The sequence below is a fragment of the Salarias fasciatus genome, chromosome 16 (assembly GCF_902148845.1).
Source record: "Salarias fasciatus chromosome 16, fSalaFa1.1, whole genome shotgun sequence".
In the NCBI taxonomy this organism is placed as follows: Eukaryota; Metazoa; Chordata; class Actinopteri; order Blenniiformes; family Blenniidae; genus Salarias; species Salarias fasciatus.
In genome coordinates, this window is record NC_043760.1 from 4,314,805 (window position 1) to 4,332,184 (window position 17,380).

Sequence of the window (17,380 nt, forward strand, 5' to 3'; positions counted from 1 at the left end):
CATTAACAATGGGAGAACACGGACATTCGCATGGACAAACCACTAGGTTTGTTAGAATATGTATTGAGACCAGGACCAGGACCAGGACCAGGAGAATATGGACTGGGAGTCATAACATATTGTTCTTATTGTCCATCTGCTAAGCATGTGCAGAACTACTGTTTGTATGGCAATTCAACACATGACCAGGACCAGGACCAGGACCAGGACCAGGACCAGGAGCAGAGTTTGATCCATCTACATAGAGACGGAGCCCGAGCGTTTTCTAAAAGTTGTGTTGTCAGTGACTCAGAGCACCGCTGTCTTGTAAAGAGATCCCCAAACTGCAACAAAACTTTAGCATTTCCACCTGAAATGGTTGTCATGAGAAGTCATGAGTGTCAGGAATCAGCTGGATTGCTTCAGTGTACTGAGGTGTTTCCTCACTGCCTCAGATTAAAGGTCTGGAGCTCTGGAACACCCTGAGGTGGTCCCAGGATGGTTCCCTCATGACGAGCTGGTGGGAGCTGCTCAGGGACAGAGGGATGAGGGATTGTTCTCTTTGACAGATGATCTGTTTACTTTATTTCTTGTGATAGATTCAATTCATTCCTCTGAAGTCAGTTTGACTCCTTTTCACAGAGGTCACACTCAGTCCTAACCTGGACTGTAGAACTGGTTGGTTACAACAGATGAAAAAGATCCATCCATCCATTGGACACATGAGCTTCCCCCCATGAGGCAACAATAGATGGATGGATGACTGGATGCATCCTGACGCCTGTGTCCTGATGCTGGATCCTGATACCTGGATCCCGCTGCCTGCATTTTGCTGCATCCTGCAGGCAGCAGCAGCAGCAGGATGCAGAGCGCTCAGACAGCAGTGATGAAAGCAGTGCTAAAAATAGCAGCCTCCCAGGATCCCCCCTCGTACTGCACTGTAAACACAGAGAGAGCAGCAGAGTCGCACTGCAATCCTCCTCCTCTTCCTCCTCCTCCTCCTCTCTGGGCCGATCCTCCTCCTGCCGCTCCTCTTCCTCCTCTTCCTCCTCTCCTCCTCCTGTGTTTGCTTTGGCGGGTATCCAAACCTCTCCGCAGAACAAACACCAAAAGCAGATGAGGACACGTTCTACGATCTGACACAGACCTCGTGACGTGTTTGTCTTCACTGTGATGTTCGAGAGAGACTTTGTGAGATTAGGGCCTTAAAGGGGAAATGTTTGATTCAAAGAATTTTTTATCAAGTCTTCCAGGTCCTGAGTTCCTACCAGAAACCAGAGGAGAAAGACTGTTCTTCTGAGGGTACTGTTGCTTATTTCACGACCACCTTAGGTTCTCTTGCTTCTCTCGCCTGCCCGGTCTGTGTCTGCTCCTCGGGAAGTGAAGACGACACAGTGAGTGTATGCTTCTGCTCATCTCACAGCAAATTTGGCTTCATCATAAAATAATCTGTTACGAAACTGGCCCACATCTTCGTGTCAGAACAGTTGAGGGCCCGCGTCAGTTTCACAACCGCTCCAGTTTCAAACATCTGCACAAATCAGGACGTTTCCAACCGAGAAAATCAGGGTGAAAATGTTCTCAAATAATGCACACGTAACGAGAGCAGCAGCGATGAGCCCATGTGAGCGAGGACGACACGTGTGCGACAGCCGGGAGACCGCGGACCGCCTCCCCAGAGGTTCTACTGGAGGCTCTGTCCAGATGAGGACTTCAGAGGCCGATCCAGGAACACAAGAGACCTGCAGTGGCAACGCCACTCCAGCAAACCAGGGCCACGGCTCGGTTCTGGATCAGATCCGGTCTGAGACCACGTCCAAGGTTAGATCCTGGATCAGGTCTCAGACCAGCCATCCGGGGTGTTGGTTTACTTGTGCTTGATGTTGACAGGAGTGTGAAGCGCGGAGGCGCTGCGGCCTCGCGGCAGGGACCCTGGTTTGATTGCAGGCTGTTTGTGGGGCAGATATGGATGTTTACCCCGGCTGCCTTCCTCTGCTCGCTGCTCTGCTCCAGTCTTCATGTTCTCACACATTACACAGATCAGAGCCGTTTCCATAGCAACACTTTCTTTTCCTCAACCCCGACCTGACGTCACACCAGGCTCCCCTCAGCACAGGGCTGTGTGTGTGTGTGTGTGTGTGTGTGTGTGTGTGTGTGTGTGTGTGTGTGTGTGTGTGTGTGTGTTTTGTCATATATATGTGTGAAACACTGCCATCTGGTGACTCTTGAAAAGCAAACCAAAAAAACGCAACACATTTGACTGTGTGTGTGCATCTGTGTGTTTCTGCAGGTGTGTGAATGTGTGTGTGATTAGTCATTAGAATTCATTAGAATTAATTTTTTTTTTTTTAATTACTTACCCGTAACCAACACTTCTCCAGTGGCTGTTCCGACACGTCTTTGTAATCATTAAAAAGGAGCTAGAAGGACCATATGAGTGTAAAGTGTAAAAAAATATACTTCTGAAAACTTGTATTTGCAGGGAAGTGCAAATGTATGACTGACAACTAGTTGATAAACAAGGGAGGGGGGCGGGACATCTGCAGACAAATCAAATCTTTCCCTGAGCATGACCCTTGACCCCCAGCAGCTTCCCCGGTGCCAAACGGTGGAAGGACACCGCCGGCTAACCGCCTGGCAGGACGGCGGAGATCAACTGGAACGCACAGCTGTGGATCCAGGAGCGAAACGCACTGCAGTACATGAACTGCAGACTGAGAGGATGGTGGAGGTGACGTAGTGCCGACACAGAGGCTGGTGGTGGAGGTGGGTCGCTGCAGAGCCTTGGTCTATCGTTTCTGTTTGAAGTATGACTGAGACTTTATGGTTTTTGTGGATACTGGGTGTCAGTCAGCAGCTTAAGGTCAGACTCAGACCCGTGCTCGTTCCTCAAACAGGTGGTGTCGGTGGAACGTCGTCACCGCAGGAAAACGTTTGTCTCGTGATGTGCTGCCACGGTTTTATGGCTCTGACCTCTCATTATTTGCAATCCATTTTGAAAATGAGCTCCGTCACTGCTATTTTAAACCGGGTTTAATGTGTGTGTCCCCACCCCCACCCTCCATCCTCCACCCATTCATTGTTACCATACAAGGTAACCGTTGCAGCCAGAAACTGCATTCTTTCCTGGGATTACCAGAGAGACCAATCATATCCGCTGGAGTTATAAATAACTGGGCAGGAGGAAAGGCGGGGTGTCACCGCACGAAGCTCCCGGTTGGTCCAGACACGTGGTGCTCAGATGATCGGAGACCTGGACCACTTCCTCTTCTGCAGCTGTCACTAATCCAAACAGATGTTTTCACAGCTGATCTTCTGCAGCCTGGATTCTCCTCAGTCTCACGTCTGCGAGCTCTGCCAGGCCGCCTGAGCCCCTCGGCCCTGAGGCCACACAGACGCACAGGAAGCACTGCTCGCTGAAGGTGGACAACATCACGCATGCCACCATGCGCTGGTTTCTTCCATTTTTGGTGAAGACTTTTCAGCGCTGAGAAGAGAACTCGTTCATCAGGTTTTTACAAAACACCGCAGGGTGATTAAACTACAAGTCAGCGTTCGGCTTGCGATCCGTCGTCTGGATCTTTCTCATTTAAGATCACAAACTGAACATACAATCAGGAAAGTCTCCCTGCAGCGGAGGGGTTTGTTAGTGAGAGCTGACAGACGGATGGACGGACGGACGGACGGACGAGGGCACTGCTCGACACAGGAAGACAGACTGATGTTATAAACGTCCAGCAGGGAGCAGCAGCTTCATGTGAACCTCCCTCTGTAACACTCCCTCCCTCCCTCTATCTGACTCTCTCTCTCCCCCCTCCCCTCCCCCACAGGGGTGTTTGGGGCAGCAGAAGGTTCTGGTTGGACCCTGTTTGTGCCGCTGGCGGTCTCTGTGTTGTTCAGCCAGCTCAGCAGCTGTCAAATCCCCCCGTTCATCAGTAAAGTGCCCAGCTTTGTGTTACACCCCCCCCCACATGACCCCCACACTCCCCCTCACCCCCGCCTCCTGACCCCCCTCACCCCCAGTGTGCTGCAGTGTGTTCAGGATCACAAAACCACTGAAAACCCCAGAAAGCTCCGTCTGTTTGACACTCAGCGAAACGCGCCCCCCTGTGGACGGACCCTCCAGTTAACACATCAATTGTCCATCAATCTGTTTTCCATTCACTCATCTTCAAATCATCCAGTGATCGGTTTCCAAGGGAACGGCAGCAAAGCTTAAAATGATGGTGGTCCACTAGTTGGTGCTGTTTTCTGTTTTTGTAATGAAACCACACACACATGCTGCAGAGAACAACACACTGTGAACATGAACGATGGCAGAACAGGGACATCAGTACAGACAGAACAGCAAGTTGGATCGTTAAGACGGAGACTGTCAACTCGAAAACTACCAAGTCCACAAAGTCTTGTTTTTGTCCATCTATAACGGAGTCGGAGTGTTTTCAAAAAGTTGTCAGTGGCTCTGAGCACCGTTGTCGTGAAAATGGACACACAAAACACACACAATGTTTCGCGTTGTCACTTGGCATCGTTGCCGTGTACAATATGGCCTCAATCACAGGGTTTCAGGTTCGATCCCAGATCTGATCGTACGTCGGCGTGTTCCTTATGACCTCTAACTGCCACTTACCTTTGTTCACGAAGCAAACGATCTCCTGGCTCCATCCAGTCCGTCCTCCATGGAGTTCATCCATCCATCACGTGGTACCTGGAGGTGGAGAACAGGAAACACGGCATGACCCGTTGGCCGTTCATCCACTGCTCACTCTTCTTCTACTCACTGACAGTTAGTCCAGCTGGAGTCACTGTCACCATGTGTCCAAACACTTGAACTACAACCTGAACGATGGAGCGCACAATCCAACTGATTCACAAAGTGGAAAAAAGCTACAGCAGAGGAATCCGTGTGTTTACTCAAGATTAACCCATTCATCATAAACACCACCTGCTCTCCACCCACATCACATTTATCCAGTCATCATCCATCCATTCATCTACTATCAGCTATCCATTGTCCATCATCCATCATCATCCATTGACCCATCAATCCGTCATCCATCTATCCATCCATCCATCCATCCATGATGAAGTTTTTAGAATGTTTCCATGATTCTGGAGCTCCTGAAACTCTCAGCTTTTTCTTTGAGAATTGCTGAAGTTGTTCTCAGGCCCCGTTTACACGACAATGTTTCAAGTGAAAAACTGCTGTTTCACAAAGGTTTCCAATTCTGATGGCAACATTGTGAAAAACACACAGTTTTCACAGAAACGACAGAAACACGACGTAGTTTTTATGTTGTATCACTAGTTGGCTGTTGTTTGATTTACAAATGAAAACACACACACACACACACACACACACACACACACACACACACACATGCACGCTGCAGAGAATATACTGAGGGGTGAGGAGAACACAGACATTCACAGACAGAGCCCCTCATGGAGGTTCCTGTCACCCGGCTATAGATACATCATAGAATGATATAATCCACCGAGTTCATTTTCATAACATTAATATTTACGAGCAGTCGATTGGTTTAAACAAAATTCAAGCCTGAAAAACTGACATTTTTTTCTCACATTTACATGATCACATTGATCTTTAATCACTACATATTCTGCATGTGGACTCAGACACCTTGTTTTCTTGTGGCGGGTCAGACTAGTAGTTATCTGTAACAGGCCTCTCCTGATTCTCTGTTGTAATTTCATACCTTGATCCTCAGTTTGCACACCGCAGTTCACTACCAGCCATATTCTCCAGCAAAGGCCCGTACGATGTCCTCTGTCATATCGTACTGCAGGTGCAGTAGCCGATTGTCTGGAGTGTCGATATTAAAGACCATCGTATCTTTGCACTCTCTTCCTTCTCTTCACCCCCTTTTGTTGTTGTTTGCTTCTCTGTTCACTTATTTGTTTCTTTCACTCTTTGTCCCCCTGTCAAGTCCAGCAATATCATGTCTCAGTACTCAAAATAAATAAAATAAAGCAAGAAAGCATGTTAACAAGAGGAGCTTGATACTTATAAGCTCCTCTTGGAAGAGCAAATCTGTCAAGTGCATAACAGCAGCCTGACCTCCATTCTGCTGCTTCCATGCTGGACAGGATGGGTTAAAAATAAATAAATAAATAAATAGAAAAAATGTTTGATGATTTCAGAAACCAAGTTTGTGTATCATGTCAACACACACACACACAGTCTTCTACTGGAACAAACACTAGGGAACTGTATTAGTTAGATTTTATCCAAACCAAGACTCAACATCTGCAGCAGCAGCACAGACCTCTCTCCTTTCCGAGAGCATAACACATCCTTGCAAATTCAGCAGATGGCTAAAATAAATTCAGAGTAAAGCAGTGACACGGCAGCAGCCCAGCCCATGATCTCTGCCTTCACACGGCTCTTCCTTGTTTTCCTGGCTGAGAAGCCTTTGTTGAAGCTGTAAAAAAATCTAATTTTCAGAGTAACTGCAATGTTGCAATGATCAAGCGGTGATCCTGCTGAGGTGTTCCAATGAAGGAACTCTCAGAAACCTTTACAGTTCACTTGGTGGTTTGGAGTCTGGATCAAAGCTTTTTGTGGCCCAGTTTTCTGGGATCGAGATCACAGGTTCTGAGCTGGTCTGACTTCAGGATCCACCGTCACCCCTGAATGACAAGCTGAAACTGTTTGATCTGGAGTTTCAGTAAAACAAAGTTCAATACCCAGAGACCACAAAACAGCATCTGAACATGCTCACAACCAAGATCCTGGAAAAGTTTTTCAAAAACCCAAATCTCATCTAATCTCTGTCGTACCTGAATTTATCCAAGTTCTGATGAGTGGAACTCACCGGAGGCTGATGGGACAAAATTGCAAGGTTGTACAGAATTCACAGAGATCGGTTGAATTTGCAATAACTGTTGGGGTTGTGACATCGCAAACCGGATCACAGCAAAAGATCATTAACTGAATGTTTTGTTTTTTTTTAATTCTGTTCTGGAAATTTCACAACTGTTTTCTACTCAGAAAAAGCTTATTTCACCCTGTCAATAAGTCCTTCCATATCTTTACAAATGCAGAATTAATGAGTCTCAAGTAGCTCTATTATAAATTGTATAAAACAGACAAAAGCCAAAGATGTTTATGGTCTGGACACCCATTTCCTGAAGGTACAAAAGTTTCTTTAACATTTCCAATAAGACTTAGGATCAATCAGCAAATGAGAAATGCTGATTGAAAAGTTGCCAAAGTCAGCCCAGTATTGAAATCTGGGAACAAAACAGATGTTAGGAATTATCGGTCAATCAATATATTACTTGATTATTGAGAAAGGGATTGGTAAACAAGTGATAACTCGAGAATACAGGCGGAACTCCTCTTGACCTTGTGGAGTTTGGTTTTCATTCGAATCACTCAACAGAAACTGCAATGAATTGTTCTTTTAAAGAAAGGTAAACATTATTTAGGTCTTCCTTGACTTAATAAGTGCATTTGACAAGGCTGACCGTCAAAATTTTAGTGTTAAGGCTACAAAAAATTCAATTAGTCTGACCAAGCTATTCTTTGGATTAAATCATTTTTGCCAAATCGAACAAACTGTGTATCTGTCAGTGGTGTCAAGTTGGAGTTCTTCAGGGTTCTACACTCGGACCCACTCTTTATTTATTAACGATTTGCCAAATATCGGCTATAATATTGACACACAGCTTTACACAGGTAATACTGTAATTTTCATAAAAGCAAAGTCTGATATAGATGCGTCTGAAAATTTGACATCTGCAGTAATCTCTGTGGCCAAGTCGATCACCAAGTCATGTCTTCTTCTAAACTCCCAAAAAATGTCTGTAGGGTATTTTTTAAGCATCCAAAAGTGTCATCAAGTCTAAAAATATTGCTAAAAGGTGGGGAGCTCCAGCTTGTGCATACATTTAAATATTTTGACATCACCCTTAAATCAAATTTAACTTTCATAAAATATGTTAAAAATGCATGTAAATTGTAAATTTTGATCTTCAGAAATTTAGGCATTAAGCATTACTGTCAGAAAATGTCAGAAAAATGTTTCTCCATTGTATAACTTTTGCTCATATAGAACACTTTACAAGTTTAGACTTGGCTGCTCTGTTTAGAAGATTCTGCATGGACGGACTCCGAGTTCAGTAAGTTAAGATCCAGAAGCAGACCTGCCACAGACCCACAGATACACAAGCTTCGGTTCTCAGGTGTTGTCAGTCAAGGCTACAGAGGTCTGGAACAGGATCCCAGCTCCAGAAAGACACTGTCCCACATTTTATACCTGTAATGGCAGGCTAAAACAAAACCAGGTTTGTCAGGACCAGTTTTAAAGCTTTGTGTTCTTGGTGGATTTTCTATTATCATTAGTGTGGAAAGCAGCTTTCAGCTGACTCTGGCATATTTACATTTACATGCTCATAAATTTGCAATGTCCCTTTTAAATGAACAAAAAATAAATATATTGTGGTTTGATTCCACAGCTAGTAGGTGAAAGAATCCTCAAACAAGACACTGAATCAAGGATCGCTTCGGGAGTTTCTCATTGAACTTGTTTTTCTTTTCCATCATCTCAGGTTCACTGAGTTTGAAAAGCGGAATAGTTTTCAGCTTGACTTGAGGAGAACAGGCTGGACCCCGATCCATGCAGGACTCATACCATGGACTTCTTTAAAAGGTACTGAAAAGTGAGTCACAGGATGTAGTGAGTGTGTGTTTGAAAATAAAAACACGCAGAAACAGACTTTCTGCAGAACCAGACTCAGAGGAGGGTTCGCTTTCTGAGGGTGGAAACAGAGACAGGGAGACGACAGAGACAAACAAACTGACATCAATGTGTGGGCTCATCCACTTGACTTTATGATGGAAGAAGATTCAGACCAGGAATATTCAATTCTCCAGAGAGAAAACAGAGTCCAGAAGACGAAGAACAGAGCACCAACAGTCAGTGATCATTCTCATGCATCATCCGGTTAGTTTCAGTTTCAACATTTTAACGAGGGAATTTATTTCTAAATTTAGTGCGTTCTGTGTCTCTGTTATTTTATCACCATCTCTTCATCATTATCGTCTTTCCAGCCTGTTCTGTTTTAACTGTGTGACACCATGAGAGAGAGGAATGTTACATCAACCACGCCCTCTGTGTTCAGGATGCCTTCAGGTACTCGCTGAATCAATCGGGGCTCAGTTGAGGAAAATATGGACATTTTAAGCAACCTGAAGAAAATCCCTCTGGACTTCATTTTATGACCTGAAAAATGAAAGAAAGTCCAGGCAAAAGAGGATGTTTGTGGTTATTTGGGACGACAAGCGACATGTGAAAAGCAAAATATTTTTTTCTAAGTGTGTTTTTATTACCTTCATAAAATTAAATTACTTCTTTATTTATTCTCCTGTTTTATTTGCCTTTTTTCAGGAAACGAGCCCTTGAGGGCAAGGTCTCTATTGTTCTTCTTTTAACATCTCTTTAGTTTTGCGAAGTCCTGTTTTGTTTCTGTGATTTGAATTGAATTTCATTGTCTCATCCTGAAGATCTTGGAATTGCCCTGTGTTGCAATGCTACTCTGCAGATAAACGCACCTTGTTTTGTCTTTTTTGCAGTAGTTTTTCATTATATTTGTAAAAATCATGTAATTAATATTCAAAAGAGAAGAATATAAACAACTGCATTAAAGCAATTCGTTTCCCCTGTTCCCTCATTGAGCCAGGTTTGTCAAATTAACATAACTGTTGCAGAGAGACAGCAGCTCTGCAGCTCCTCAGAAGTATGGAGAACTCTCGGTAAATGCTGGTTTGAGTCCCGTGGTGAGTCTTCAGCGGAGGGCTTACAGGAAGTTTATCAGGGGTGGTTTGATGGAGTTGAGGTATCCAGGCGAGGATCTGAGGAGCAACGTGAGATAATGGAGCGCAGAAAACACAAAGAGCTGCTGTCACCCACCTGCAGCCCGCCGGGCGAGCTGCAGCTGGCACAGCACCAGACGCATACAGCAGGGAATAATAAGCATTTACAGAGCGATTTAACAAACATCAGAGGCCTGCATGCTGCACTGCTGAGTCAGAGCTTCAACACAAAGGCTCCATACATCATTTAGCCATCATCACCCCTATAAAAGAGTTAGTGGCAGCGCTGCAGTGCAATCGGTGAACGGACAGAAAGCAAGATGGGCAGAGTAAGAGGGCGCCGCTTTGCTTTACCGCTGATCTGCACCCAACGGGAGGTTTAAATGTGCTTTTCTCTGACTTTTCAGATCATCTTCTACGAGGACAGGAACTTCCAGGGTCGCTCCTATGAGACCAGCAGCGACTGCGCCGAGCTCACCTCCTACCTGAGCAGGTGTAACTCCTGCAGGGTGGAGAGCGGCTGCTTCATGGTCTACGAGAGGCCCAACTTCATGGGCCACCAGACGCTGGCCAGGAGGGGCGAGTACCCGGACAACCAGAGGCTGATGGGCATGACCATGAGCGACTGCATCCGCTCCTGCCGCATGATCCCCATGGTACGGACCACACACACTCACACACACACACACACACACACACACACATTGATCACAAATGATCTACAACTACATCAGTTCTAGTTACGGGCTGATTCAAGAGAAGTTACTTCACTCTGTTTGGGAAAAAGAAATATGCTAGTGGTTAGCACTTTGTGCGAGTGTGTATGTGTGTGTGTGTGTGTGTGTGTGTGTGTGTGTGTGTGTGTGTGTGTGTGTGCCTGCCTTCACAGTCACCTCGGTACAGATCTCCACCCTTAGAAGACAGATGGACATTTTATTTTATCACTTCTTGTTTTCGTACGGTTTAAAATTTGTGAGGCAGTCCGTGACAGTGAGACTGGAATCATGTTGAGCTCAGATCACTCGACTGATTCACACATCACTTCATGAAAGTCATTGAATAGAACAAGAAACTACAAACTTAAACAGCATCAACATGCTGGATTCGCTTTACTGGCTGTTTGCTTAAAAGGCAGTCCTAATGATTCTGCCCAGCAGTGAAAATTAATGAAGAACAGGGGCCCCAGGAACCAACCCTGGGTTACACCAGAAGGGGATTCCTGGGACCTGAATTATTAGAGTTTGACAACCAAAAGGTTTGAGACTGATCTCAGTGAGGATGGTGTGAAAACTCAGAGGGTGAGAAGTGAGCCGGGGTGAGACTTCATTAGGAGCTTATTTGGAGAAGTAGTTCAGTGGTTTGAAATCAGACTTAGGCCTGTTTCCACCACAACGTATCAAGTGAAAACGCATTGTCTAAGAATTTCGATTTCAGAAGCACTTCATGCTTATATGGTAAGAGAACGACACACTCACAACATTATCAGTAGAACATGGACGTTCGTACAGGCAGACCACCAATTTGGATTGTTACTAGGGTGAATGTCAACTGTAAAACTACAAAGTCCAGGAGAATATGGACCGGGACCAGGACCAAGAGCATATGGACCAGGACCAGGAAATATTGACTGGGATTCCATTCTACTGGAAAACATGTTCTTGTCCATTGACTGAACATGTGCAGAACTACTGTTTACTATGGCCATGGAGCGCAGGACCAGGAGTAGGAGAAGCAGTAGGACCCAGGACCAGGACCATTTCCAGAGCTTCAGGCATCAAAAGTCGACGGAGCCTGAGCGTTTTCAGAAAATTTCATTTGTGCCCATTTACACAGAGACGGAGTCAGAGTGTTTTGAAAAAGTTTCCACCTTGGGAGTCATTTCCAAAAAGCTGACTTTTCAGTGACTTCAAGCGCCATGTCAACTTGAGGCCCGTCTCCTTTTTACGTTTTCACTCTAAAGGTGGACGTACATCCGATAGGGCAGGTGAGCGTTGTCCTGCTAGAGCTGGAACACTGGCAGTGGCGCATGGTGTTGAAGATTGAGCTCCACAGATGAACAATGGAGTTCAGAGAGCGATGGACAGATTGAGAAAAGATATAAGATATATCTCTCAAGTACTCCAAACAGCCAGATGAAGTGAGGTGAGAAGAACAATGCTGACAAACAGCAGGTAGGCAGATATGAGTCATTTGCACATTCAGCATTGTGCATTTTAACCAGAATTTGCAGTTGATCACACTTTACTTTGAAAGATATGACTTATCCTTTTGCGAAAATTGACCAAAATACACATATTTCACAAGGCAGGGTTCACGAGGCACAGCAGCACAACAATTGAGGGTTGAAAAAGACCAGATCACCGCAATCCCAGCTAACTATGGGTGAAGACAGGTTCACCTGGACAGGTGGCAACAAGATGTTGCAATGACCCTAAAAAACCCCACATAGGTCATAATTAGAAAGCTTTGGTCATTTCTGTTTGGAGTGTTCACGTTCTTCCTGTGCATGAATGGACTTTCTCTGGGTTTTCCTTCAATGTCCCACAATTGCTTTTCAAAGAACACAGCCTTTCAAATGACTTTTAATCCTCACTGTCTTCCCACAGCACAGAGGTCCCTTCAGGATGAGGATCTACGAGAGGGAGAACTTCGGAGGTCAGAGTCATGAGCTGATGGACGACTGCGACTCCATCCAGGAGCGTTACCGTCTGTCCGACTGCCAGTCTGCCCAGGTCCTGGACGGCCACTGGCTGCTGTACGAGCAGCCCCACTACCGGGGCAGGATGGTGTACCTGAGGCCCGGAGAGTACCGGAGCATGAGGGACATGGGCATGGGTCCCATGGACATGAGGATTGGATCCATTAGACGTATCATGGAGTCCTGTTAGTCACAGCAAACTGCACACTGACAAATGTTGTGTTTAACTTGAATAATAAAATTGTTCAAATTGAAATTCATTTTTCCAGCAAGTATTTCATCTTTGACCATGACCTGTGACCAAACCTGGGGGTGTGAATACAGCTATTTAGTTCTACAACACATTTTACACTCAAATTGAACATCAATGTACCCAGTATGATGATAAAATGAGTCTAAATTTGGTTTCCACAAAGTGGAGCATCAGCACACTGAACTCAATGTTGAAGTTTTCAGAGTAATGCAGGCGCTCAAATGTAGGACCATAAAATATGTTCCATGTGCAGCAGAGACTCACAAAGGGGGGTGTGGGGATGGACTGTTACGACGGCTGGGACAGTTGGGATGGACGGTTAGAACGGACAGTTTGGACGGTTAGTAATATGTACGGTGTATGGGTTCAAAATAAAACAGGAAGTGATATCAAAGCAGACAGTTGTCAAGAAGTCAGATGTGCATCCCTCAGGCAACCTCATGTCATTTATACGTGCTTCATCCTCTGCAAGAGGCCAGTATAGAGCCTGCTGACGACCAGTGTGTATTGATCACCATTCAGTGTGAGCATGAATGTCAGCTCACACACAGAGCAACTAATACCTCACAGACTGCAAAGATGGATGTGGAATGAGGATTACAAGAGTCGTAACAAAACACCTCCATCCCTGACTCACTGTACACTATTTCTCTGTTGAGTGTATCTTAAATCTCAATAATTCAGATTTTCATTGTCATACTTTATGAGTATATAGCAGTCAGAAAGAGATGGTGGGAGCTCCTGAATCAGTTGATTGCAAAAACCAGGGACTCAATACCAATACGTCTGCCAGGTATCAGTTCCGATTTGACATGGAGGGCACATACTCATAAAAAGCTTCCTGATTTAACCTGGAGGGTTTTACGTCACGTCATTTGGCAGCAGCGTCAGCAGCAGGAAGACCAGAGAGGATGACTGATGTTTGCGGTTCGGAGATTCTATGAAATTAATGAGAATGACAAAAGTAAGACAGACTGTAAAGTATGTTCTGACAAAATATCACGAGGAGGAGAAAGATAGCTGGTAAAACACCAGCAACTTAATCTGCAACTTAGCCAGTAGAGACATTTGTATCATTTTTGAGTTAGAACGATGTCGCTCTTCAGTTTAACTTCTTAGTAGGTAACCCTGAGCCATATGAGACGCTACATGCTCAAGAGTTTCAGGGCTCACACACCAGCGGTGCTACATGCTAAAGAATTTCAGGGCTCACACACCAGCAATGCTACATGCTAAAGAGTTTCCGGGCTCACACACCAGTGATGCTTCAAGCTAAACATGACTAAAACCTGACTGATACCCTCATTAACAGCTTGGTCCCTCAGTTTACATTCTACAGTACACACAGTGCAGTGTGAAGATAGATACCACGCTGTGTGTATTGTAGGGACAGTCGTATAGCGGAGCCTTCAAGGCTGTTGGAGGTGACATAGCATTGACACTGAGGCTGTTGGGAGGTGGTTCATGGCAGCACATAGCCTTCACATGTTGTTGGGGTACGGTAATACAAACTCCTATCTAGACCTGGGTGATAAACCGAATATGTACTGATAAAGAAATTTACCACGAAAACCAATTTCATTTTGACCTTGTCACTATATTCGATATTAAAAAAAAAAAACCCCAATGAAAATGAAAGTCCATTCTGGCTGTGTAGGCAGGCTGTGTTCATGTCCCTTTAAGATGCTTCGCCACATGACTCCACCAACTTTTTTTTAAAATCACAGTAACTTAATAAATTGTACCAAAAGAAAGTCAGCAGACCAGACAGGTGCTGTGTCAACCCCTCTGCACATCTGCGCCATCTAAAGGCCTGGCAGTGAACTACAGCATTTTGAGTCCTTTTCATCTGTGGATGTAGATATTTCCTGTAGTGATGCTGTGTGGATGGAAACTATTCAAGAACAAGGGGGAGAAAACAGATGGTTTAGTCTCATCTGAATAGGATCTAGGAGGAGAAGACGGAAACAAACAAGTTAGGCTCATTTGTAGCTTGGGGACAGGTCGATGTCCACTAAATTCCAGTCAGTGGAGTTTCCTTCATGATCTCCTCAGAGAAGATATTTCCATTAACAGCATAGTTGTATTGGATTTGGACTAATGTTGCTGTGAAAGTTAGGATACATAGATATGTTGTGTTCCCTAATCTTGATAAATCTAGTGAAAATCCCCCCCGGCCACAGTAGTTATTGTCCATTTATCGTTACCGAAGTGAACTGCTCAATACATTGCAATATTGATTTGAGGCCATGTCACCCAGCTCTACCCCTATCAGGACTTGGTATTAGCAAGTAGCATCCCTACTCAATATCTTAATCATCAGTCTTTTTACTGAAGAGGAGAAAATGTGAGACACTGAGACATGCCCATGCACCATATTGTGATACATGTATATGTATGAAACGGTCTGTTTAGGAAAATATTACTGATGTAGTGTGAGTCTTCAGGTCCACACGCAGACGTTGATGATGAGAGTGAAGTCAAAAACTATACATATCTGGGAGTATTGACAATTGGTCATTTATTGCATGCTTCCAAATCAACTCACCACCATTACGGTTGCTACCAAGGATCCCGGTCGAAGGTGTCCGAACCGTCACGAATAGTTGAAAAGTTATGGTAAAATCAAAGCTTGGCATCAGACATCCTTTCATTTACAAAAAGTACAACGCAAGCAAACAAAAAACTAAGTTTACGATGTGAAGTTGTTTTCACATGCGTCTTAAAGGGGTGAGGCACTATTTTGACTGTTACAGTAGCATCGCTACAAGATCTCAAGAATTACTCCAAAACTTAAAAGACTGCAGGTCTGTCCTTTGGAACTTTACAAAGCCCCCCTGCTGTGATCATGGCTGTTTATCAGAGTCAAACTCTGTCCCTTCAGCGTATCAGCATGAGTCGTGTCGTGGTTGTTGCTGCTGGGCCATTAGAGTCACTCTTTAATAGTGTCTGTAACAGCTTCAACACCTTGGAATATTTTGACCAATCTCTCCTGGCTCCACCAGAAGCTTTCTTCCACGTTTTCCACGACAACGTCTCAGTGAAAATACCTCATTTTTGTTTTTTTTGTTTCACTGTTTTACAGTGTTCTGAAAACAATGTCACAGAAATGGCAGAAACACTGAAAATGTTTTGATGCCATGTTGACATTAAATCAATCTGTCACCACTTCATGCATTTACTTCGAAAGGAAAAGCTAATTCTATATCATTTGCCAGTTTTTCTATTTGATTTTCTATTAAATTCCATCAATTCTCAGTAAACGTTTGTGTAGTAATACGTTGTTTTTTCATGATAAATCCTATCCTGACTGAAGAATAATGTTTTTTAATAGTCCAAAGGTTTAAATACGCTTGTATGACCAGCAGGTAAAATATGTGAGCTGCGGTGTACATCATATAGTTAGAATGTTCTCTTTGTCTAACAACAATGCTGCATGCATAGAGTACAAGCATTCCCTCCACAGTGGTTCACAGGCAGATAATAACCCTTTAGTGCCCTGACTGCTCAGTAGGCTTCTATGGCATGTTGCTGAATCAGGGCTTTGCAACAATAGAAGGCCTCCATACATTTGTGCTTTTTTTCTCAGCGAGCGAGTATAAAAGTCACAGGTACCAGGGACAGGCATCCACAGCAGAGGAGCAGCCAAAAGAACATGACCATGGGCAAGGTAGGTGATCCATCCACAGCAGCGCAGGACGAAGCTGCCTGTCATCCCGGTTCTCACACCCTCATCCTTTCCAGATCATCTTCTACGAGGACAAGAACTTCCAGGGTCGCCACTATGAGACCAGCAGCGACTGCTCTGAGCTCACCTCCTACCTGAGCAGGTGCCACTCCTGCAGGGTGGAGAGCGGCTGCTTCATGGTCTACGACCGTTCCAACTTCATGGGCAACCAGTACTTCATGAGGAGGGGCGAGTACGCCGACTACATGAGCATGATGGGCATGAGGGAGTGCATCAGGTCCTGCAGGATGATCCCCATGGTAGGTACCAGCTTCTGCTGTCCATCACAGCAGGTCTGAAGCTCAGCGGTCCTAAAATAACATCTGTATTTCCACCTACAGCACAGAGGCCAGTTCAGGATGAAGATCTACGAGAGGGAGAACTTCGGAGGTCAGAGTTACGAGCTGATGGACGACTGTGACAACATCATGGACCGCTACCGCATGTCCGACTGCATGTCCTGCAACGTGATGGACGGCCACTGGCTGATGTACGAGCAGCCCCACTACAGAGGCAGGATGATGTACCTGAGGCCCGGAGAGTACCGCAGCTTCAGGGAGATGGGAATGAGCGGCATGAGGTTCATGAGCATGAGGCGCATCATGGATTCCTGCCACTAAATTCACTTGAATAAAAACAAAACCATCTTTTCTATCCAGAGTTGGTGTTCGACTGGTGTTTTTTGAAGCCTACATTCCTTTTTAGCTTGACAATGATTAGTTTGAAGAAAAACAAAGTCAGCAGGAGGGTACAAACAGTGGTTTCACCTCACAGTGAGAAGGAACTGACTGAAGCTGGGAAGTCTCTGCATCAAGCACTCTGGCTTTCTTAAAACTGTCTGTCTCAGTTTGTCCTTTCATTGGCTGCTCACCTGTCCAGAAA

At 44.9% G+C, this 17,380-nt stretch overlaps 2 protein-coding genes across 2 annotated transcripts; both read left to right on the forward strand.

Annotated features, from left to right (window-relative positions):
• The first annotated feature begins 10,116 nt into the window (after positions 1-10,116).
• Positions 10,117-12,708, forward strand: LOC115403542 (gamma-crystallin M3-like). The gene is made up of 3 exons (XM_030112477.1): positions 10,117-10,149; positions 10,228-10,476; positions 12,427-12,708. Exons 1-3 carry the CDS (start codon positions 10,141-10,143, stop codon positions 12,706-12,708), a joined length of 540 nt encoding a protein of 179 aa, XP_029968337.1. The 5' UTR covers positions 10,117-10,140.
• Positions 12,709-16,395: 3,687 nt separating this feature from the next.
• On the forward strand, positions 16,396-17,150 carry LOC115403536 (gamma-crystallin M3-like). The gene is made up of 3 exons (XM_030112468.1): positions 16,396-16,441; positions 16,516-16,758; positions 16,840-17,150. Exons 1-3 carry the CDS (start codon positions 16,427-16,429, stop codon positions 17,116-17,118), a joined length of 537 nt encoding a protein of 178 aa, XP_029968328.1. The 5' UTR covers positions 16,396-16,426; the 3' UTR covers positions 17,119-17,150.
• Positions 17,151-17,380: the final 230 nt, after the last annotated feature.

What these genes read in the sequence shown, in the direction of transcription:
- LOC115403536 (XM_030112468.1), top strand. An exon ending in CCTGCAGGATGATCCCCATG is followed by an intron (nt 16,759 to 16,839) that starts GTAGGTACCAGC and finishes TTCCACCTACAG; the next exon opens with CACAGAGGCCAGTTCAGGAT.
- LOC115403542 (XM_030112477.1), top strand. An exon ending in CCTGCCGCATGATCCCCATG is followed by an intron (nt 10,477 to 12,426) that starts GTACGGACCACA and finishes GTCTTCCCACAG; the next exon opens with CACAGAGGTCCCTTCAGGAT.